This window comes from Capricornis sumatraensis, chromosome 3 (genome assembly GCF_032405125.1).
Source record: "Capricornis sumatraensis isolate serow.1 chromosome 3, serow.2, whole genome shotgun sequence".
Classification (NCBI taxonomy): Eukaryota; Metazoa; Chordata; class Mammalia; order Artiodactyla; family Bovidae; genus Capricornis; species Capricornis sumatraensis.
The window spans coordinates 104,606,104-104,631,797 of record NC_091071.1 but is presented as its reverse complement, the minus strand read 5'-3'; the positions used below and the strand labels follow the sequence as shown (position 1 = coordinate 104,631,797).

The following is a 25,694-nucleotide window of genomic DNA, read 5'->3' as shown; positions in this document are numbered from 1 at the left end:
TGCTCACAGATGTATAGCAACATAGAGACATGCAAAGGGAAGTTTAAAACATAATCCTATGGAATCAAAGGAAATTAAGCACAAACAAAAGGTATGCTAATGAAAACATGAATAAATATATTGTCCTGTATTCTTGTTGGAATATTGCTCACTAATAAAAATGAATGTGCCATATCTGCATTTTTCAAATGGATGTAGAAGTCATAATATCAAATGAGAAAAATGATTTCCAGAGTAATATGAATAATAAAGGAATATTTAAGTAAAAATTTTGAAAACATACCAGACAATAAATGTTATTTCTGAACATATACCTACTTAAAATATAAAAATGTGTAGAGAAGAATAGAAATCAATTTCAAGGTAGTGGCTGTGTATGAAGAAGAGAGGTGGAACTAAGATTGTAAAAGACATAGGTTATTTACCTGAATTTATAACTTTTAAATGTTTATTTAATGAAATCTGTAGCTAGATGTTAGCTTTTGCTAGCAGAATATGAGAGTGTTTGTTATATTACTCAGCTTTTCTGAATGTTTCTTTAATATTATCTTAAAGTAGTAATTGAAGCGTAAATGAGGGTAATTTTCTGTTGGTTTTTATAAGTGTTTCTGTCCTTATTTTGTAAGTAAAGAGATTTCCTTACGTTTCCAGAGGAAGTAGTATTAAGTAGAGTAATTTTTGGTTTCAAAGGTTTCCTTTACAGTTGAATACTTGTGAAGTAATTTGCAAATGAAAACATACTCTATAAATGTCAAGGAGGTTTAATTACCTTGGCTTTTCTGTCTTTTTCTTAAAGCTACATTAGCAGTATATGTCTGTTTTATGAAAAAGGCATGTCACCTTCTGTGAAAGAATTGAGTCTTATTTGCGTATAGGCAGTAGTCTTTGTTTGGGGCTTTAGTTTATAAGGTGACTCTACTTGGGCTGAAAGATATTAATACTATAACTCTGGACAGGGTAAGCAGATCACATTTTATTATTATTTTTCCCATAGATAATGAATCTAAGTAGCCTTGAGACTAAGGTCATGCAAATGTATTTTGATACAGAATTCAGGATTCAGATAATTCTGATAGACCATTTAGTGCTTAATCCACTATTTCAGAAAAAGAAATAATCTCATTGATTATGTTACACCAGGGCTCTATGTGGTACCTTTTATGATTACTCTTTTTAATAAAGGAGGTAAGTTGGTAAAAATAATATTAAATATTGCTATTAAATTATAACATTAAAATAGTAAATATGTAATCATTAAAACATATGCCCTTCCTAATTCCAAGAATTAGAAGCTGTTTTCAGAATTACAATACCCCTTGATTAATTCATCCAGCTCCATGCAAATGCTTGTACTGTTGGAGTCTTACCCCTTCTTCCGGTCCAATAGGAAAAGTTAGTTCAGAGAAGATCAGAATGACAACTGGTAAATGGTAAGGACCAAACCACTACTTCTGTAGACAGAGAACTGTATAGTGTGGGATCTCCATCATGAAAAGAGGAAGAAAATCAACTTTGGAAATTAAAACTCTATAAAAGTATGCACAAATTTAAAAACTTTATTAAATCAATTTCTTAGGGCTACCTTAACAAAATACCATAGACTGTAACTTAAACAACAGATACTTATTTGGTCACAATTCTGGAGGGTGGATCAGGTGTCAGCAGGACTGGTTTCTTCTGAGACCTCTCTCCTTGGCTTGTAGAAGGTTGTCTTCTTTCCATGTCTTCTCATACTCTTCCCTCTGCTTGTGTCTGTGCCCTAATCTCTTCTTATAAGGACACCAGTCATACAGGATTAGGGCCTACCCTCATGACCACGTTTTAACTTAATTACTGCTTTAAAGACTCTGTCTTCAAGTACAGTTACATTCTGAGGTATCGAAGGTTAGGACTTCAACATATGAATTTGTGTCAGGACATGACTCAGCCAATTATGATTTCTTAAAAGTCAAAACCTAGAAACTTGTTAATCAACAGCTTTCTGTTTTGTCGTAAGTTTAAAAGAGGTGGTCATTCCCTCCATTCTCCCCATTGTACAATGATGGTACACTATGATTTAGGTGAGAAATTTTCAACAAAGATTCTTCCTATTTTCTCTCAATCCCAAGATCCCCAAATATCTAATTGAAGTAAGTAATGATAATGAGGTATACATTGTTTTTTTCATTTTGAAGGGGATCATATGATCTGAATAGACTTATCAAAATATTGTACCAAAAGTTTATATCATTGTGATATTTGAAAACCAAACTAACTCTCTGTGGTTTCATGAAGGATGCATTCACACATGCTTGCTAAATTGCTTCAGTCATGTCCGACTCTTTGTGACCCTATGGACTGTAGCCTGCCAGGCTCCTCTGTCCATGGGATTCTCCAGGCAAGAATACTGGAGGGGGGTGCCTTGCCCTCCTCCAGGGAATCTTTCCCACCCAGAGATCGAACCCATGTCTCTTAGTTCTGCAGTGGCAGGGGGTGGGAGGGTCCTTTACTACTAGTGCCACCTAGTGCCCTTCATGAAGGACAGCTGTATTGAAATTTCACCACATTTTACTCATTGATCTGGCCTAATGTAAACATATATTATTCTCCCCTGCACCGTCTTCTATAATCTATTTGTTTATTCAGTTCAGTTCAGTCACTCAATTGTGTCTGACTCTTTGCGAACCCATGAATCGCAGCACACCAGGCCTCCCTGTCCATCACCAACTCCTGGAGTTCACTCAGACTCATGTCCATCGAGCCAGTGATGCCATCCAGCCATCTCATCCTCGGTCGTCCCCTTCTCCTCCTGCCCCCAATCCCTCCCAGCATCAGAGTCTTTTCCAATGAGTCAACTCTTCGCATGAGGTGGCCAAAGTACTGGAGTTTCAGCTTTAGCATCATTCCTTCCAAAGAAATCCCAGGGCTGATCTCCTTCAGAATGGACTGGCTGGATCTCCTTGCAGTCCAAGGGACTCTCAAGAGTCTTCTCCAACACCATAGTTCAAAAACATCAATTCTTCGGTGCTCAGCCTTCTTCACAGTCCAACTCTCACATCCATGCATGACTACTGGAAAAACCATAGCCTTGACTAGACGGACCTTAGTCGGCAAAATAATGTCTCTGCTTTTGAATATGCCATCTAGGTTGGTCATAACTTTTCTTCCAAGGAGTAAGTGTCTTTTAATTTCATGGCTGCAGTTACCATCTGCAATGATTTTGGAGCCCCCAAAAATAAAGTCTGACACTGTTTCCACTGTTTCCCCATCTATTGGCTCCCTTAATTTTCATTATTTTTCCAAGTCAGAAATTTGGAAGCATTTTAATACTTATCTCTTTTTAAATACGTACAAAGTAACTATTGGCAAACTCTGTAGCTGTTGTTCCACCAGGTTTCATAGGCCCAGTTTTGAAAGTTAGTGTTTGAACAGTGTTTGAACCCTTTCTTTGATTTATATTACTGTCAAAATTATGCTTTTCTTTCATTTGAAGTAATGGATGTCTTTGACTGAAGAAGGGAAATGCAAGACAAAATGAAAAAGAAACAAATGTCAATTAATACTTGAATTATTATTATCTTCTTACATGAATCTGACTGCCTCCACTTAAAATTATTTAATACTCAATTAAATCCAAAGTCCTTAGTCCATGACATGAAGCTTTTCCAGACATACTTTTTACATAACTACATTCTTAATATTTATCCACTTTTCTCTTTGAATTTTATGTGCCATAAATATGTCCATTTATGGCTTTTACTTTCTCCCATTGGTGTGCTTTTGAATATTTGACCACCAGTTCTGATGGTTGAAGGTTCAGAGTAGGGTGGGGGGCTTGATTTGTAGCATTTGCTGATTTCTGTAGTGTAACTACTCTGACCATGGTTAAGTGTAAGCTAGTCACATGAAATCAACTGGCTTGCAAAATTCTGAAAATTTTACACTTTGTCCTTGCTGAATCCAGTTCTAGCATACCACTGGTTCCTATAACCACAAATTTTATCTAAAGGCTTCAAATATGCTACTTATTTGACTTAATTTTAAGTCTTCTTTCTGTGCCTGAGAAGTTCTCATTAATTTTTTAAAGTGTGTTTCAGATGTCCATCTGTTTTAGAATTGCCCCCCTATCCTTACCCCCACCTTTCCTGTGTGGTCTATCACTGTCTCATTAGTTTTTCTCTTCATCATTGTAAATGATTTTATGTTGAGTTCACCACATTATCATATCTTGTTATTTATTTATCTGTTTTCCAATTACATTGTTAGCATTTTAAAGCACTTCAGTTTTGCAGATGAGGAAATTGATGCTCAGAGCTTAACAATATGGGGAAACATAATGTCACATTTGTTTATTTTTAATAGACCAGTATGTAAAAGAATGGACAGATTAATACTCAAAAGCTTACATTTACTTTTCTGTGACCTTTCACAAATGGTTTAGCCTTCCTGACCTTAAGTTTTCTCATCTACAAATGGATGTAATAATAGGTAAACTCATGAGACTGTTGTAAGAAAATGCCTGTGAAGCACAGTGCAGTATTTGACACTGAGGAACTGCTGAACAAAGAGTACCTGTAGGCTGTGTCAGAAAGTGCAAGCACATGAGAAGATCCTCCATTATTTCGGAGGATGATTTGGACAAGGTACAAGATAGACTCATCTTACTTACGTGTCTTGTGAGAGTGAAACATTGTAGCTTCACGGTTTCAGGTGAAATCGAGTGTTCACTCTTAATGTAAGACCTGCAATAGGTTTATCATGATGCCTCTAACATTAAAAAAATTTTTTTTCCTCTTACTTTAGAGCTTATCTTGAAAACTTGAAAAACGCAGGTTTCAGGTTTGTTTGTTTGCTTTTAATCCAGTCTAGGTACTTCATAATGTGATTGCACTCATTTAGCCCATGGCCTGCTGTTTTCTGTTTCTGTTCCTTCAGCCTTTGCATGCAAGATTCCTTCCCTTTGACTGTCCAGTCCTGCATCATGCCGAAAGACTGTGAAACCACTGAGTGGTCTTCCTGGAGCCCCTGCTCTAAGACCTGTCGTTCAGGGAGTCTCTCACCAGGATTTAGGAGCAGGAGCCGTGATGTGAAGCACATTGCTCTTGGAGGTGGGAAGGATTGCCCCGAACTTCTCGAGAAAGAAGCCTGCATTGTCGAAGGAGAGCTTCTGCACTTATGTCCCAGGTATTGTGTTCTTTGGCATGAGTGTTCAGTTGTTCTATATAATCTGATTTTATGTGATATAGACATGTTACCAGTCACTATAGCTGTGCCTCATACTTGTCGAGTCTTTACTCAGTGCAAAGTTTCATATTAGGCAGTAGAATGCAGTGGGGTTAGGGCATAGGCTGCGTTGATTCCCTGGCCTCCAATCCTACTTCTGAGACTTTCCAGTTATGTGCATTTTGGCAAATGAGTTAAATCTAGTGCCTCAGTTTACTCTTCTACTAGCCGTATTCACTTCATCCAGCACCTGCCACAGCATAAATATTTAATAGCCATTAGTTATCATTACCTGATGTGCCAGACCTAATTTTTCTGATAACGTAAGAAGTCATTCATCTGCATCTTCATTTTGTAAATAAGGCCACTGATGCTCAGAGAGATTAAGCAATTTCTGAGGTTACATAGTTAATGAATGACAGCCCCCTGATTCTAATGACACTCTTTCCCTGAAATTCACTGCCACCCTGGGGCACTGTTTCTATTTCAGGTCCCTAGGGAAATGGAAAATGTTGGAAAAGGGTTGACATAAATTAATAGCTAAATTGAAGACCTTGATATTGGTTATATTTTGCCCGATTATGTTGCCTTTGGTGAAGACCCCAGTGTATTTTCATCTGGTTGTTGGCTTACAATGGACTCAGTCTGATAATGATAGTTGTGCAGAAGTTGGCTGGGGATGAATTTGTGATAATTCCTGCTGCCCAGCTGCCCTGAACTATATCTTACGTCTGTAGCTATATTAGATAGACCTTTTCTAGTTTCTTATTGTATCTAAGATTTGAGACCATTTCCTCAGTGAAACAGTGAAGCAAAACATAACTTACTGTAGGAATTAATCACCTGGGATATGTGACGTGTAAGCAGGTTACAAACTCACCTGGTGTCGTTGATGGGCCTGGCTATTCCTTGTACTTGAAAGAATGCATGTAAGAGGAGGGCAGAGTTTGGGGAGGAGGGTATCTCTGAGCAAGTTCCTCTTTTCACATTCTTAGTCGCTCTCTTCTTCCACCTCACCATAGAAATCTGGGTTGATTCAACATACTCCTTACATATTGATTGTTCATTTTTTAGTAAGATGACTACTTAGATTTATATCATTTCTTGCCTGAAAAAGCAGAGAAAGCAGATGTCATTCCTGATTCTTGACAGGTTAACCTACTGTCACAGAATCCTTCCTAATTGTATTGAGTATGTGTTCAATCTTTCAAGACACTAATTTTGGGGCAAAGCATGAGATTGGAAATAAAACCTGAGGTCTCTGTCCTTTTTGAGCTTAGATAGACCTTGGGTTAAAATTGTATAACATTACTTTTTAGCTGTATATGTTTGAAAAAGCTATACGACTTCTTTAAGACCTTCCCCTCATCAATAACATGTGTCTAAATATGCTGCCTGTGTTGGAGGTTGAAGAGCTGCAGACTAGCACTGTCTATCCCACTGCGTAGCACATAGGAGGCACTACCAGTGTACTGATTCTTACTGTTGTCATTTTCAGGTGGGTTCATTTCCACCAGTAAGAGACTCTCCTCTTGGAAGGCATAATGAAATGAGTTCAATACAGTTGCTCAGTCATCTCTGATTCTTTGCAACCCTATGTACTGCAGCATGCCAACCTTCCCTGTCCATCACCAGTTCCCAGAGCTTGCTCAGATTCATGCCATCCAACCATCTCATTCTCTGTCATCCTTCTCCTCCTGCCTTTAATCTTCCCCAGCATCAGGGTCTTTTCCAATGAGTCCATTCTTTGCATCAGGTGGCCAAAGTATTGGAGCTTCAACTTCAGCATCAGTCCTTCCAATGAATAATCAGGACTGATTTCCTTTAGGTTTGACTGGTTTGATCTCCTTGAAGTCCAAGAGACTCTCAACAGTCTTCACCAATACCATAGTTCAAAACCATCAATTCTTCGGCACTCAGCTTTATAGTCCAGCTCTCACATCTATAAATGACTACTGGAAAAGCAATACTTTTCATTAGATGGACCTTTGTTGGCAAGTAATGTCTCTGATTTTTAATGTGCTGTCTAGGTTGGTCATAGCTTTTTTTTTTCCCCAAGGAAGAAGTGTCTTTTAATTTCATGGCTGCAGTCACCATCTGCAGTGATTTTGGAGCCCAAGAAAACAAAGTCAGTCACTGTTTCCATTGTTTCCCTATCTATTTGCCATGAAGTGATGGGACCGGATGCTGTGATCTTACTTTTCCAAATGTTGAGTTTTCAGCCAGCTTTTTCATTCTTCTCTTTCACTTTATCAAGAGGCTCTTCAGTTTCTCTTCACTTTCTGCCATAAAGGTGGTGTCATGTTCATATATGGGGTTATTGATATTTCTCCTGGCAATCTTGATTCCAGTTTTTGCATTATCCAGTCCAGCATTTTGCATGATATACTTAAGTAAGCAGGGTGACAATATACAGCCTTGATGTGTTTTTCCCAATTTTAAACCAGTCCATTTCCCAATTTGAAATCAGTGCATTGTTCCATGTCTGGTTCTGACTGTTGCTTCTTGACCTGCATATAGATTTCTCAGTAGGCAGGTGAGGTGGTCGGTATTTCCATCTCTATAAGAATTTTCCAGTTTGTTGTGATTCACACAGTCAAAGGCTTTGGCATAGTCAATGAAGCAGAAGTGGATGTTTTTCTGGAACTCTCTTGCTTTTCCTATGATTCAACAGATTTTGGAAATTTGATCTCTGGTTCCTCTGCCTTTTTTAACTCCACGCTGAACATCTGGTAGTTCTTGGTTCATGTCCTGTTGAAGCCTTGACTTGGAGAATTTTGAGCATTACTTTGCTGCTGTGTGAGATGAGTGTAATTGTGTGGTACTTTGAACATTCTTTGGCATATTATCTATTCTATAATAACTTAATAGAATAGAAAGTTATTCTTCTGAGTGATTTTTTTTCCCTATGGAGGCCTAGTTTAGGAAGATTCTCAATGTTAGGCTGCCAGAAATAGAATCTGAGTTAAATGATAACTTCACATATGTACTTTTTTCCTTCATCCTTTTCAAGGAATGGCTGATGACCTTCTCCTGATATTTTCAACAGTTTTTTGAGTTATAAATATCCTCCATTTTCCTCTTTTCTTTGTCAATAACTATGCAATTCTCTTGTAAGTAAGAGTGGTACCTCCCTGAAGATGCTGAAGAAGTTGAGTTGTATCAACTTTGTTAAGAATGACTGCTTTTTATTGAGTATATGCTTTAGGTCAATAACTTTACCAGAGATGTTATAAAGATTATTTAGAATAATATGACGTTTATAATCTAAATGGGGCTTTTAATAGTAAAAAGTGATGTAAATTGGTATTGTCGCTTTTGATTCAAGTTGAAGTCCATTTGGCTTCAAGGTCAGTGATCTTTTCAATACCTCACACTGACTCTCATGTTAGTGAAGACATACACCCAGGTGAGGGTATAGATACATATAACATGCATTCATACGTGTCGTTTTTCCCAACATAATGCCATGGAACAGTAATACTTCATGATGTTCGGTTCAGTTCAGTTCAGTCACTCAATCGTGTCCGAATCTTGGACCTTTGTTGGCAAAGTAATGTCTCTGCTTTTTAGTATGTTGTCTAGGTTAGTGATAGCTTTTCTTCCAAGTAGCAGGCGTCTTTTAATTTTGTGGCTGCAGTTACCATCTGCAGTGATTTTGGAGCCCAAGAAAACAAAGTCTGTCACTGTTTCCATTGTTTCCCCGTCTATTTCCCATGAAGTGATGGGACCAGATGCCATGATCTTAGTTTTCTGTATGTTGAGTTTTAACCCAACTTTTTCACTCTCCTCTTTCACTCTCACCGAGAGGCTTTTCAGTTTTTAACTTTCTGCCCTAAGGGTGGTGTCATCTTCATATCTGAGGATATTGATATTTCTCCCAGCAATCTTGATTCCAGCTGTGCTTCATCCAGCCCAGCATTTCACATGGTATACTCTGCATATAAGATTTATCCAAGATTAATTTCTACTTTGAGCTTCATGTGACTGAACCTTCACATCGGAAAACAGGTCCTGACGAAAAGTTCATTGGAGGTTAACCTGGGCCCCTAGATATGCTGTATAGAAATGTTACTGAGTATGACCTTTTCTAAAAACCTTCTCAAATAGTGAATTTGAAGGAGATAGGAGTCTTAGAAAATTCACTTAGTACCAACCAGTTTTTTCTAGGGAGAATGATGTGTTTACTAATGATTCTAGTTGGTGGTGGGGAGGAGCACACTTAAATAACAACAACAAAATTAACAGTGGCTGCCATTCTTATTTGTCTAAGATTTGAGCTGTGGCCTCTGCCTCAGGAAGGCATAAAGACCGTGTGTTAACTTTTTGTTTCTAGCTTGACACTGGTGATTAAAAGTCATCATGAACAATGAAAATAGAAACAAAAATCTCTTAGGGATCAAAAATGTCCATGTCTGCTTTCCCAGAATTCATGAGCACTTCATATGTCTCAAGAAATTTAATTCACCATCCTTCTCCTTAGTAGGAAAATGTCCTCTCTTGGAATGTCACTTGGTTTTACCCTTCTACCATCTTTGCTGTAGATGTTTTCCTTTATTCAGTAAATATACTCTTAAACTCTTGCCATGTGCCAAGCACTACATTAAATGTTTGGGATACCTCAGAAAATGGATTGGACAAAGTTCCCTTCCTCTTGTGGGATCTAAATTTTAGTGAAGATATACTAAATAAATGTAATAAATGAAATAAACTATATATTTTGTGTATGAAATATAGAAAAAAATGAATCATTAGAACAGGGCAAGGATAGAAACTCCTGGAATGCTGTAATGGGGGCCAGCTCAGGTTATAGAATTAGAGTGTCATTAGAGAAACTTCATTTGAACGAGCAGGATCAGGGACTGGGGTTTGGAGGAGGACTTGAAGCAAGTGAGGAAATTAGCGTTTCAGTTAATAAGAGGAAGAATATGTATTCCAAGAAGAGATGAGCTAGAGATGTGCTTACTTCCTACTTCCTCCAATAATAATACTGTTCACAGTGGTTTTTAGTTGTGTAGTTCAGGGGCTACTCTTTTCACTAGCTGCTGCCGCTGCTGCTAAACTTCTTCAGTTGTGTCTGACTCTGTGCGACCCCATAGATGGCAGCCCACCAGGCTCCGCCGTCCCTGGGATTCTCCAGGCAAGAACACTGAAGTGGGTTGCCATTTCCTTCTCCATTGCATGAAAGTGAAAAGTGAAAGGGAAGTCGTGTCTGACTCCTAGCGACCCCATGGACTGCAGCCTACCAGGCTCCTCCGCCCTTCACTAGCTAGACTCCACTAATCAACATTTTCACTTGAACACTGTGAGTGCCAGTCCCTAAGGCATGATTCCATGAAAGCAATTGTGACCAGGAAGAGCTCCTGCTAGAAGAGTGCCCAGACACTGGATACTTTGCAGATTCCTTGAGGCATTGAGCATAAGTTAACCTGAAAGGCTGAGGCCAGCCTGTGTTAAGCTGACTTGGGAAACTTTAAAACTACAATTGCTACTTGAACAACCAGGGTTTGAAATGTGCAGGTCCTCTTAGACATAGACTTTTTCAATACTAAATAATACAGCACTGCACAATCTGAGGTTGGTTGATTTCATGGATAGAGAACCTTGGATACAAAGGATGGACTAACAGACCCAATTTTTTGACTATGTGGAATATCATCACCTCTTATAGTTGTTCAAGAGTCAACTATATAAGGGAGTTAGCAGTGTAGCTTTAGGATCTTTGTGAGAGAAAGAGCTTAAGGCTGCTTTCACAGAGTCATACACGACTGAGCAACTAACACACACACTCATGTACACACACATATAGCCTTAAGTTTGTTTTCAAAAGGATGCTGTTTTCCCATCTATTTGCCATGAAGTGATGGGAACAGAGGCCATGACCTTCATTTTCTGAATGTAGAGTTTTAAGCCAGCTTTTTCACTCTCCTCTTTCACTTTCATCAAGAGGCTCTTTAGCTCCTCTTCACTTTCTCCCATAAGAGTGATGCTATCTGCATATCTGAGGTTATTGATATTCCTCCCAGCAATCTTGATTCCAGCTTGTGCTTCATCCAGTCCAGCATTTTGCATGATGTACTCTGCATATAAGTTAAATAAGCAGAGTGACAATATACAGCCTTGATGTACTCCTTTCCCAATTTTGAACCTCTGGTTACTGGATAGCATAAGAAAAGGCAGAGGACACAGACAGCTGGGACCTGACATGATGTTACAACAGCTATGACTCCAGACCCTCTGTACTTAAGCAGAGAGCCTGTTCTGGCTGAATACACAGTAACAGACAAGAATACTGAAAAATATCAGCATCTTGGAATTGACACCTTGGATGACCTACCAGCAACTTCCACAATCTCCCCAGGAGACAACAGCTTTCACACTGAAATGACTGTTGTATTTCTTAAATGTTAATTTAACATTTGAAATTTAATATAAGACAGTGATTTTAAAAGGTAACAGTGACCAATATAGAGTAAAACTTTTAAGAAGATCTCTAGGCAGACACTGTATGGCTGATATTTTACATAGAGTGTGTGAATTACTGCCCAGAAAAAACAATTTCCTAAACATTGCTTCAACACTCTGGTCTGACACTGAAAAATATTAGGCCTCATAAACTTTCTTTCCTTACCTCTAGTATGTGTTAATTTATCTCTGTTTTGGGTGAACTAGAGATTCTTCACAAAAGGTCTGTCTGTGCATACTTTGAGAGGTCTATGTGGGTCTTCTACACACTTTGATGTGCTTTTAAAACAACCTGCTCTGGTCAGGCTGTTCCTTCCTATTTTCTCTTTAAGGTATTGAACCTGATTTTATGTTTTCTAGATAAAGTTATTTTTCCTGAGAAAACTCTGAGGATCAATTGATAACTTTTTTTTTTTTAAATGAGTGTTTAAGCCAAGTAATGGTGCCAAGAGAAGGGATGGTGGATAAAAGTTGGCTTAGTATTTGGGCTTCCTTTGCCCATTGAATGAAGTGAGTGTTAGAAGAGGGATGTTGTGTCTTAAAGAGATGTTTGTTAAATATCTGCTTAACCTTCACTGTGCTGATTAGTGGAGGACTCAGGAAATTTCAGTCTGTCATAGTTTATTCATTTTAAGATTCTTGTATAATACTCTCATTAAAAACTAGCATGTCTTCAAACCTTATAACTATGTTCTTTAAAAGTGTTTAATAGTTGATAATGTCCCCATAACTCATCCCAAACATATGGATTTTTTGTTAGTTTTTTTTTTTTCTGCCTCTTCTACTTCAGAGTGGGTAGCATCTATAAAAGTGTCTGGCTTAGAGTAAATACTCAGCAGACAATGGATAGATCATCAAATGTAGGTCAGTAACAGAACAATTTTATGCACAGGGTGCTTTATTCCATACTGATACTTAATATGACATGCGTGAATCATTCAAGTCAGATTGTATAACAGGCATCTAAAATTGGCTTCATAAAGAATATTCGACATGGACATCTCCCCAGGGAAGGAATGGACACACAGAACTTGATGGAAAGCGTTCCCCAGTGGCTGCCTTGCTTTTGCTAAGTGTGTCTGGATTTCCAGAAAAGAAGTTGCTGTCATCGTTTGTTGTAAGAGTAGGTTCAAGAAGGGTGAGAAATGAGATCACAATTAATTAGTGTTAGTCAGTCATGTCCGACTCTTTGCCACCCCTTAGACTGTAGCCCACCAGGCTGCTCTGTCCATGGGATTTCCCAGGCAAGAATACTGGAGTGGGTTGCCATTTCCTTCTCCAGAGGATCTTCCTGGCCCAGGGATTGAACCTGGGTCTCCCATATTGCAGGCGGATTCTTCATTTGTAAAAGTCTGGCTTCTGGAAAAGAATGGCACGTGCATTGCCTACCACATCTACTGATCTTTTCCCACTGGTTGTCTACTATAGTAACACCTTGCACATAATAGAAGCTCAATAAATGGTGGTTAAATGAATTAATGAGTTCTTTAAGGAAGCTTTTTAAAATTGTTTTAATTAAGCAGCTTTTTCTACAGCACTTGAGTAGTAAAGGAGTCATGACCTGAAACCCTCAGGAGAATCTGTTTGGGAAAGAAATAGCAGTTTCAAAGAATCTGTAAATTGTTTCAGCAGAAGACGGATGCCATTTTATTGAGTCCATCTTTTATTGGTGCATATTTTTTCATGAGTCCCTGTTGTACCACTTTCAGTTTTCCTGGATTTGTTCCCCTGTTAGTGTAAGAAAGTTAACATATTGCTAAGTGCTATGCGTAGTGATAGAAATCTATTAATAATGCATACATGGAGTTTGACTGGCAGAGTCATCTGCTGAAGAGCGAAGAGCTTTGCACTTGAGAGTAGCTTACCATAATCAATAGTCCCACTCTATTCAATAAAAAATTACTAGAGCGTAAAACACATAAAGCTCGATCAGTTCTCTTTATTTTGGTTGTCTGTTCAGCAAAAAATGACAACTTTATTCTTTTCTAAATGCATTTACAATTTTAAAAGGACAACAGACATTATCATAAATTAGTCATGCTGCAGTACACTGATTTTTAATATACGCACATTTAATTTGGATACATTGTGCTAGGGTTTCAATTCCAAGAGTGTTTGCAAAGCTATATGTGCTTAGTCAAAACATGACCATTCACCAATGCAATTATTCTTTCAATCTGTCATTGTTAGATCACTGAAGATTCTATTCCATGTTGCTTTGCTTTAGATCTAAGCCTTTAGAAGGAGAAAAGAAACCCACACTTTGTAAGCAATTCTAAGCCTTCTGAAAGTGACAAAGCATGCATTCTAAAGGGCAAGGGTTGCTATAAAACTCTGATGGTCTTGCCATACTACTGCTATTAAAATCAGTTTATGTCACCTTAGTAGGATGAAAGTCTTTTTTAAATAGTCACTAAATGTACCTACTTTTCTAATTTGACTTTGCTAATTTAGAATGTCTCTATTCCTTGCTTCAGAGCAATGCATTCATTCCTTACCCCTTCTAGCCTTCCCCCATAAATTTGGAGAATAGTTTGAGTACAGGTTTCCTAGGGTTAGACAACAGTACTCTCAGGAAGACAAGCTGGCTACCCAGAGGATGAGATTTCCAGGCCTTGGGGAGCTTTTCCTAATCCAGAAATTGTCTCCTCTATTTCTTTGTGGAAATATGTATTCCCACCACTAGAGATTTCTTTCTTTGGTTTTAATCTTGATTTCTTCTTGTAAATTGCATATAACTTTTCAGAATGATGAAATATTTAATAATAACTCTCAATCTGTGGAGCTTCCCATGTGACACAGTTGGTAAAGAATTCACCTGTCAATGCAGGAATTGCAAGAGACCTGAGTTCGATCCCTGTATTGGGAAGATCCCCTGGAGTAGGAAATGGCAACCCACTTCAATAACCTTGCCTGGAAAATTCCATGAGTAGAGGAGCCAGGCAGGCTACAGTCCATGGGTTGGCAAAGAGTTGGACATGACTGAGCAAGCACACATGTGTAACTTAATATGTATCCCGTGAATACATTTATTGACCATTTCCTAAGAGTAGACTTAAATTATGGGGGACATATGAAGAAATTGGCCAGTAAGTTCCAAGTGTGGGAGACAGCTTCAGAAAGCAGAGTATAGAAGTGAAATTCAGGTTTTATTCATTTACCTGATATCTGAGTTCTTGTCCCCTTTCCTGGGCTGTTTCAGGTAATAATTCAGTGCCAAGAAATTATGCTGCTAGTACTTGGGGCAAAGTAATTTGGAATCATTCTTTTTTATTTATTTATTTTATATGGCTACACCTAGTCTCACTTGTGTCATACAGAATCTTTGGTCATGGCATGCAAACTCTTAGTTGAGACATGAGGAAGCTAGTTCCCTGAACAGCGTTGAACCTGGGACCCCTGCATTGGGAGTACAAATGCTTAGCCACTGGACCACCAAGCAAGTTCCTGGAATTATTCCCCAATCCTCTCTTTCTGTCCCACTTGTGCTTAGTGGCTCAGTTGTGTCCAACTCTTTGCGATCCCATGGACTCTAGCCTGCCAGACTCCTCTGTCGTTGGGATTTTTCAGGCAAGAATATTGGAGTGGGTTGCCATTTCCTTCTCCAGGGGATCTTACTGACCCAGGAATCGAACCTGCATCTCCTGTGTCTCCTGCTTTGAAGGCAGATTCTTTACCCGCTGAGCCACTGGGGAAGTCCTCTCCCACCCACATCTAATCACCAGAAGGCTGTCTCCACCTGCACAGAATATCCAGAGTCTGATCACTTCTCATATTCACTGTGAGTGCCCCAACTGAAGCTTCAGCAGCATGTTTCCGAGAGTAACAAATGCCTCTAAGTTTATCTCCCTTTTTCCACTCCCCTTGCAGTATGTCCTTCAGTCAGTGGCCAGGATGACTCTTTCACCCTCCTCAAAATTTGACAGTGATTTCCTAGCACATTTGGAATAACACTCATAGTCCTTCCCCCGTAGCCTGGCCCCTGCCTGCCTCTCCCTCTTTCTCCCTCCTACCTTGACCTTCTGGTTCCAACAACACTGGCTTCTGAGCTTTCCTACCAAGTGCAAAGCACTCTCCTTCCCTGGGGCCTTTGAACATACTGTCCTCTAGAGTGCTCCTTGTCCGCCTCTTCTTGTGCCCACTGCTTTATTTCATTCAGCATTCTGAAGGCTTTCCTGGTCACAGCATTGAACTAGCTCTCCTCATCCATCTTTCTCTGATGGACATGTTAGCTGATGCTGTCTTCTGTTTTGGTGCGTTTCTGTCTATCTTCCCCACTAGAAGATCATCTCTTCAAGGTCGGGGCTTTGTCTTGATCATTGTTATGCATTTCTATTGCCTGAATCCAGCCTTGACATATAATTAGAGTTCAAGAGTTACTTCTTAAAAGAAAAAAGGAATAACTGCATGGTTGAGCAAGTGATTTGCTTACTATTGGGCAGGCTTATTTCTGTTCCTAGGGAGTCCTACTTTTAATTCCTTTCTGCCATCCATCTCACATACGTACGTTAGCATTGACTGAAATATTCTTATACAAGTTGTTTCCCTTGGGTATTCAGCATATAAGTGGCTGACAGTGTGACGTCTCACTAATGGTGAGGTCATTGGAATCATTTTCATATAAAAGGTTGATGGTAGGTTTCCCTAACACTCACAGTAACCAGGCAGCAAAATAATGAGCTTGATTTCAGGGCCGTGAAAAGGCATTAGTCATCAAAAAACTGTCATTTCAGCATTTTGTGGAAACTTGAATTTTTACAATTAGATACATTTGTTTGGCTTATATTTTATTTTTCTCTTTAACTTGTTCTTATCTCCTGAAAATGCTAGAATTTGACCCTATGTGACCACAGTGTTCAAATTCTAATGGCGTGCTTCAGTCCATGGGGTCGCAAAGAGTCGGACATGACTGAGTGTCTTAACTAAACTGAACCTAACTGACGATATTCTCAACAAGTCTCTTTATAGACGTGTTGGGAAGACTACATGAAGTTATACACCTAGATTTGTTAATGCGGTGCCTGTAACAGACTTAGCATGCAGAAAATTTTGATTGTTATTATTGCTTCGGGTATATGTCATGATATCCTAGAAGCCTTAATAAATGAATGCCTTGTCTCTCTTGTTCAGTCAGGCCATGTGACAAGACAAATGGATCTGTTCATGAGGAGCTCCATTCATGAGGGGCTATGAGCATCGACTAATTGGTTTCATGTCATGGCCGTTTACTTTACTTGAGGCATTTGTACAGTTGGTTTCAAAGTGTTGTTTATCGACAAGAGGCAGGATCTTGGCCTTTGAGACACCTCCTGTTTCTCTCTTAAGCAGAAAGACAAAGTAAGGCTTGAAAGGCAGCAGAGTTGGGAGAGAGAGGGTGGAAAGGCCTGCTCTTTGATGTGGACTTGGACATTAAAGAGAATGTCCCTGGCAGTCAGGAAGCCAAGTTGTCCAGAGGCTGGAGGGCTATTCCTGTCACAGCCTCTGAGGGAGATAGCAGGCAACATTTAGCTGAGAAGACTCCTTTGATTTCTTATTCTGTCAGATGCTAGAGATACTTTCCCAGGTTGGGTGAGTTCAGAATGTTCAGCTTTCCTGGCTTCTAGGTGATTTGTGACTGAACATACTGCGTTTGAAAAAAAATAAAAATAAAAAAGCAAAGACTATGAAAAGACCAGCATGTTAAAAGGAATAAAGTCCTTCACTAGTGTGCTTTTTCCTTTGCCTCTTGCTAGGTTGGTATTTTCTCTGAGGTGGTAAGCAATAGCAATCATGATAAATGTCTTCTTTTTTCTTTTTTTAGAGAATTTGTTGTTTGCCAGTGAATGGAATTTGGATGTTTTTGGTTAAAGAGCTACCAACAGGGTTTTTGTTACTTTATAGGAAACCATAGTCATTAAACTTTTCTTTTCACTTATCTCTAAAATGACTTCCGAAATTCCTCCATTTGGTCATGATAAATTAATTGAAAAAGCAGTTTATGCAGCATGGCCCATTCCTTTCAAACAAGTAAACAAATTGATGTGACTTGCTATGATTCTAAATGCTCTAAGTTTTTTTTTTTTTTTTAATGCTCTTTACTGAATTTTGATTCTTCGAGGTAAGACTATGGCATTCCTGGATCCCTAATATTAACTTCTGATAAAAGCAATTAAGTTCTCATAAGTACAGTGTTGGGTGTGTGTGTGTGTGTGTGTTTTCTGTGTCAGCAGGAGACCAAACAACAGGTGTAAAAGGACATTAAAAAGGGAGTTAACATTTATTGAACATTTGTTATGTGCTTTGATCCACATTCAGTGTCATTACCCTTATTTTACAGCTAGGAAAATAGCACTGAGCCAAAATCACATGACTAGTAAGTGGAAAGGCTCCGATTCAAACCATGTCTGTTTGATTCCGAAGCATGCTTGTCGTCCACATCTTACCGCACCTTTTTCCCACCTTATTTGCTATAGGAGCCTTAGGGTAGGACTGCATCTGACCTCCTTAATAGCTAGAGAGCCCTTTTAGGCAATCGGTGGGGGGAGAGAATTTGAAATGAGAATGTGGTAACTGTCCAGCTAACCCACCCCTACCATACCGTGCCTTGCCTTAGAGTCCAGAAACAAGAGAACTTACCTGTGCCCCGAGACTCAGAGACACAAGAGACAAGCCTTCTGCCTGCGTGACCGTGAAGTCTAGGTGACCCCTCTGTCTAGGGAGGAGAAAGAGCTTTGGATCATCAGCTCTGGAGAAGGACCGTCTCTGGAAAGACTTAGACTTTTCTCAATCTTTCATGCCCAGGAATTAGAAACATATTATTGTCTATATTCACCTAGTGTGAGCAGGACTTAACTCTACACATCAGACTCTTGTTCAGCTCTTTGACTGATTTTCACTTGGAAAACCCTGTGAAAATGAAGTAGTGAGGCAAAGGGAGCAGAACCCTGTTACAACAAACCCCACAGGTTTTTCCAAATTCTTTTACTTCAATGGGCTTTTCACAAGACTGATGATCCTCAGCTTTCAAGCTTTTTAGAATGACAGCCACCCTCCTTGTCAAGGGCTTTGCTCACTCTTACATATTTTAGAGATTTGCTTCCTGATTTTGATGTCTGTTACTTGATTTCGGTTTTACTCTAGTTTTTATAAGGCCAGGGCCTTGGTGAGGTATGTTTATTTTTTTTAGTGCTATTTTTTTTCTTTGAACAATCCCCAAACTGAGAAATTTTTCCTAAGACATGAAATGGGACAGCAGATATGAGAATGTTCTTAGGTTTGGTTTGTTACTCCAGTAACTAATGAGTTTGCTGATATTTATGTGAATTCTCTTGGGTTATATTAATGCCATGGGCTTGAAGAACGCTCTCATAAACCACAAAAGGAGATTCTGTCTGAAAGCATTCTCTAGGTATGAATGTAGCACTGTTATCGTTGTTTTATTTTCTGTAAGTTGTGTAGAAACTTCAGTATGTCTTCCCCCTTATTTGTGTGTGCATGGGCATGTCTATCACTGTGTATCTCAATCAGATGTAAACCAAGAAGACGTATTCTAAGTCAGTATAACAATGGCATGTCTGTATACCTGTGAAAAAAAGACAAACAACTCACCAATTAAATATAGTGGTGCATGGAAGCTGAGCACCAAAGAATTAATGCTTTTGAACTGTGGTGTTGGAGAAGACTTTTTGAGAGTCCCTTGGACAGCAAGGATATCAAATCAGTCAAACCTAAAGGAAATCAGTACTGAATATTCATTGGAAGGACTGATGCTGAAGCTCCAATACTTTGGCCACCTGATTAGAAGAACTGATTCACTGGAAAAGGCCCTGATGCTGGGAAAGATTGAAGGCAGGAAGAGAAGGGGATGACAGAAGATGAAATGATTGGATGGCATCACTGACTGTACGGACATGAGTTTGAGCAAGCTCCAGGAATTGGTGATGGACAGGGAAGCCTGGTGTGCTGCAGTCCACGGGTCCAAAGAGTCGGATATGACTGAGTGACTGAACTGAACTGATGGTGAACTCATTTTTAATATATATAACTTTATTTCAATGGGGTCGAACTGATAGAAATACCTGTATCAATAAGGTTGAAAAGTTGGATGTAGTCTCTGTTCATTTAAAATAATATACTCACACATTCATACACTGTCCTACTAATTAAAAAAGAAAGCCCAACTTTCACACCAAGTCATCTAAAATTTTGTGGAATTATATCCCATGATGAGTTCAGCTGCTGGGAATTAAGCTCATTTGGTTTCCAGCTCCTTCCTCTCTTTTGGCCATGCCATGTGGCATGTGGGATCTTAGTTCCCCAGCTATGGATCAAACCCACACCTGTTGCATTAGAAACATAGAGTCTTAATCACTGGACTACCAGGGTCCTTTCTCTGATTCTTTATTCTCTTAGAGCTTTAAGGCTGAGACATCTCTACTATTTATCCATATTTTCCTTCATTCAATCTTCTGGTCCTGTGCTATTAGCATGATAGAATGCCTACTTTTTCTCAAGGAAATAAAAGAGGTTTAGTATCCAAAGCTGGTAAATGTCTTTATCCATAGGCAAAGATTTGATACTAGAAAGAGAGATGATTCCATACATTTGATGTCAATAACTTAAGTTTCCTGTTGAATTCTGTGTTTTCCTTACTTCTTCTTCTTCTTTTAAACAAACCACACCAAACAGGTATTCCTGGAAGACCTCTGAATGGAAAGAATGCCAAGTGTCTCTCCTTCTTGAGCAGCAATACCTCCACTGGCATGAGACGGGACCCATTTGTGGAGGTGGGATCCAGACCCGAGAAGTGTACTGTGCCCAGAGCACACCAGCGTCCACAGCACAGAGGGCCAAGGAAGGTAGGCAGCCAGTACCGGGGCCAGAGTCTGCTGCTGATTAGAATGGAAATGCATTCCAATACCATCTCCTCATATTCTCCTTGGTATAATAGACCTTCAGCATTCACAAGTTTAAAATTTTATTGCCTATTTGCCAACTATCCTTAAGTCCTGCTACTTGCAATACTTAGGAATAGTTAAAAAATACTAGTGTTAATAATTTCCTCAATTGCAAAGGATCATTGTGAAAATTAAATGAGAAAATAGACCTAAGATCAGGAACAGAAATGAATGCAACATGCTAAGGGGCCAGTATGCTGGAATCAGCCAGTTGGCAAAGAGGTAGTAACATTCTTTTTCTTTTTATTCTATAAGAGAGATTTTTTTTTGTGAATGTGAGAACTTCTACAGAAATATCATTTTCAGATATCAAGGATCCATTCTCTTATTGCCAGAGTTTAAATAATAAGAAAATAATAAGGAAGAAAGTGGGGGAGGAAAAACAACTTTCTTCATGGTAGGCTCTCATTAGGTGTATACAGTCCTTTTGTTTCAGAGTTTGGCATGGTGATAATATATAAGAACTGAAAAACTGGCCCAGATTTACTGAAGTCAATGGATTGAAAAGCCAAGAGTGTGCAGTAATGCTTCCAGTCTAGAAAAAATGTATGGTCGGTACCAGACACATTGGAGGGGCACTCAGCAGTGCCCGCTGTTGAAGTGGTCAAGATGGAAATGCTTCCTTAAGAATGTGCATGTACATTTCTCTACTGTAGAACTTGGTTAGAGAGAGAGGTGTGAGCTTTCTTATTGTGGTGATATGTCCATTTTATCCTGTGAAGCTTTTCATACCAGGTGCCTTTTTTGTGTGACATGGCCTCTCATCATTTCAGAGGCCATGACCATAGCCTTCTATGATTCATTGCATGACTAACAGAGGGGTCATCTTTACAGACTCCTTAGAATTTGCTTCAACAATTGAAGTTACAGTGCTGCATTTATAGGGCTAGAATTATTCAATAGGTGAATTTTTTCCTTCTCTATTGTCTCTTTTGGAAAGTGAAAATTTACACACTCTCTTCCAGGATAGACATGACTATGCTTACTTTTCTAAATATGGAGGAATAGAATTTAGATTAAAAAATTCAAATTTTGCTTTCAGACCTTGATGATCTTTCTATTTCACTTTCTCTTTCTTCTCCTTTACTGTTGTCTACAGTAATAGGGTCTTCCGGGGTCAAAACATATATAAGAATTTTTTAGAATTGATATATTATGGTCTATTTTCAACTTCAACATTGAGTCTTCTATTGACATCTACCTAAAGTTTCTTTAGTAAAAATAGCTTTCTTATCTTATGGATCAACTATTTCTAAAGTGTTTTTCAACCTTAGTATTTCCAGCTTTCTTAATGGAAACATGCTGGGCAGGAAGTTTGTAATTAGGAAGAAATTGGAAGGATGGTGTTCTAGGGCTGGGAATCATATGCTGCATGTTGGGAAATGTTAAGTAGAGTAAGGATGTTAAGTGAACATTTAGCAGCCTGTTAAGCCCCAGTACAATATTCTTCAAGCACCTAGAAAAGAGGAAGAAATCTTAGGACAAGGCATACTTCTAAATTAATACTTTGGTTCACATGGAAATAGAAAGTGATTAGAAAGCCTAAGCTTGGTAACCCAGGTCTTGGGAGGTGGTTAGTGGAGGTGCTTAGATGTGGGGACAAGATACATACCCATGAATATGTATATGATGAAACCATGTGTTCTTGTAGAAATTTGAATAAAGTAGTCAAACTGTTGCTGCATTGGAAAATACAGGACAGCCACATTGGATTAAAGGCATGGTATAGCTTACTACTTATATTTGTAGTCATTAACAAAGGTTTGATTTTGCTGTTGTGTGGAAGTGAACCAGAAGTATTATTTATTAGTTTTGTTTCTTAAAATGCTTTCATTTCCTACTATTATCATTTATGGATTGTTGTTCAGTCACTAAGTTGTGTCTGACTCTTTTGCGACCCTGTGGACTATAGCCCACTAGGCCCCTCTATCCGTGGGCTATCTCAGGTAAGAATACTGATGCGGGTTGCCATTTCCTCCAGGGGATCTTCCTGACCCAGGTATCCAACCCGTGTCTCCTGCTTGGCAGCCTTATTCTTTACCACAGAGCCACCTGGGAAGCCTGTCATTTATGGATATACCTTGACAAATCTGGCAATGTGAAAATTTCTTCTTGGCTCAAGTGAAATACAAGAAAACAACTGAATTGCAACTATAAGAGACCAAAGAGTGTGTTTGCCTAATTAAAGAGGCAGAATTTAAATATTTCTAACCTTTCTGCTAATGCAGTAACAAAGGCCAAACTTGGTAACTTTTTTTTTTTTTTACAAAAAAGATCAGCTTTTTTGTTTGTCTTTTTTTACCCCCCATTATTGTGTCAGATTTTGTTTTGAAGGGAGAGGGACATTTAATGGCATTGATTTTGGTAAACTTTGCTCAGTCACAATTGACTTTCCCACCAACTTAAGTTTACCTTTGGCTCCAGAATATTCTGCTTATTTTCTGGAGTGGAATTTCCTGATTCTTCTTCCTTGGAAATCCCACCATCCACTGTTAACTAGCTGCTCTGCATTCTAAGAACCAGATCTTAGAGGAAACTACAATCTTCGAAAAATAAATAAATAAATAAGGTTTATTTCCAAGATCTCTCATGAGATAAGATGCAATAGAATTTCTAAATACCAGAAGAAAAGAAAAATTGAAAAGACTACTAATTCTATCCCAAGGTCCTCCGAGTCTCATTCTGGATGGTGAGGCTGAATTAGGATCTCAGTGCAGTTCTGTTGCCAACTTATTCTTGTTGATACCCAATTCTCCATTTGACCTCCGTTCATTGTATGTGTAGTAGTAGTATAATATGGCATATTTACCTGGTTCTGCTATTCATTGACCATGTGGTATTTTAATTGCAGGAAAATTAATGCTGTAGTATTGAATATGAGAAGTGTTGCTAGTAATAGTAACAAGCCAAGCCAATAGTAATAGTAATAGCCAAGTCAATGTGTGAATCAAACTATAGCAGAATATTTATGATTTTGTTTACCAGTTGCTATTGTAGTAGAGAAAATTGTATTTCTCTTTTATAATTCAGAAGCACCTGCAAGAGCGATGCTTACGTATAAATCTAAACACTTGGATTTATTGAGACCATTTTCTTCTTGCCCCTTTCTGAGGTGAAATTAAAACCACTCAGCCTACATTCAAGAGTCATTTCTCAGATGGTAAAATGTTGAAACAAGGGACATACCATCATTAATCTAATAGAGACAGGGAAAAATATATTTCATTCAAGACAATGTGGCCTAGAGATTGGCATATCAACAAATGCAGGTTGAAATAGCATAGAGATATAATGTATTTATATGGTGAATAAAACAAAACAGAAACTAAAAGCTAAAAAAGAAAAGACTGGAAAAAGATACTGGTGTGGTGGCAGTTAAGCAGAATATCACCTAGATATTTTCCCATCTTTTAGATTTATTATTTGCCATTAAATGGATGCAACTACTTCAGAATGGACACAGTTTAGCTTTGAATTGTTAAGTATATTTAGTTGACCACTCCATACCAATTAAGAGTAAATAGTTCTTGAGAGTCCTATGTCTTTATGAAGCTAGGCCCAGAGTTGGCATTAAGGCAGTACATGATATGTCCTAGTTTTAACTATGCTGGTTTGCTGAGTAAAAAAATGGATGACAGTCACACATACATTTTTTTTTCCCAAATGATTTGTTATGCCCTCTCCAGTACTCTTGCCTGGAAAATCCCATGGATGGAGGAGCCTGGTGGTCTGCAGTCCATGGGGTTGCTGAGAGTTGAACACGACTCAGTGAATTCACTTTCACTTTTCACTTCCATGCATTGGAGAAGGACATGGCAACCCACTCCAGTGTTCTTGCCTGGAGAATCCCAGGGATGGGGGAGCCTGGTGGGCTGCTGTCTAGGGGGTCGCACAGAGTCGGACACGACTAAAGCGACGCAGCAGCAGCAGCAGCAACTATATTTTAGGGCCTGTCCTAGACATAGGAATTATAAAGATGCCTCATTAACTTATAGTCTTTTAATTATGACAACAGTTGTACTAACAAATTTTTTTTTTTTTTTAAGAAATTCAGGGGAACTTTCAATTTTACTTTGCACTGTTCTCATTGTTTTTCCAGAATAAGCATACATTTTCATAATTAACAGCAAATAAACATATATTTAAAACAAATGGGAAAGATAGAATAAACTAAGTCAAAAGATGGAAAAATCCTGTAGTTGCTCTGGAGTTCTGGGAAAAATCAATGTCGTTTCAGGATTTTTTTTTTTTTTTTTTTTTGCTTTGTTATCAGGCGCTGCCCCCTACATCTCCTTTCCCTTGACTCACTTTTTTATGAATTGTAATTGTCTTCTGAGCAAACTATCTTTAGCTGGAAATTAGTATAAATTAATAGCAGATAGTTTCAGTGTTTTGCAATAATTCTTTTTTTATTTTATTTATTTATTTTTTTGAATTTTTATTTTTACTTTATTTTACTTTACAATACTGTATTGGTTTTGCCATACATTGATATGAATCCACCACGGGTGTACATGAGTTCCCAAACATGAACCCCTCTCCCACCTCCCACCCCATATCATCTCTCTGGGTCATCCCCGTGCACCAGCCCCAAGCATCCTGTATCCTGCATCAAACATAGACTGGCAATTCGTTTCTTACATGATATTATACATGTTTCAATGCCATTCTCCCAAATCATCCCACCCTCTCCCTCTCCCTCAGAGTCCAAAAGACCGCTCTACACATCTGTGTCTCTTTTGCTGTCTTGCATACAGGGTTATCATTACCATCTTTCTAAATTCCATATATATGTGTTAGTATACTGTATGTCTTAGGTTGTGTATTTCAGTGATCTTATATAATATGTTGTTATTGTTCAATCACTCAGTTGTGTCCAACTCTTTGCAACCCTCATGGATTGCAGCACACTAGGCTGTAATATATATGTGTATATATATATGCATATGTTATATATATATATATATATATGATGTTGTTGTTTACTCACCAATTCATGTCCAACTCTTCTGCTACCCTATGGATTACAGTCTTCCAGGCTCCTCAGTCTGTGGGATTTCCCAGTCAAGAATGCTGGAATGGGTTGCCATT

The 25,694-nt window shown here is 38.6% G+C and overlaps 1 protein-coding gene across 1 annotated transcript in view; it reads left to right on the top strand.

Annotated features, from left to right (window-relative positions):
* The window catches only part of THSD7B (thrombospondin type 1 domain containing 7B), a 910,123-nt gene that overhangs the window by 234,896 nt on the left and 649,533 nt on the right, over positions 1–25,694 (top strand). The window contains exons 3-4 of the mRNA XM_068968986.1: positions 4,915–5,163; positions 20,335–20,504. Of these exons, the coding sequence (XP_068825087.1) occupies positions 4,915–5,163; positions 20,335–20,504 (419 nt within the window). The remainder of the gene's footprint in view (positions 1–4,914; positions 5,164–20,334; positions 20,505–25,694) is intronic.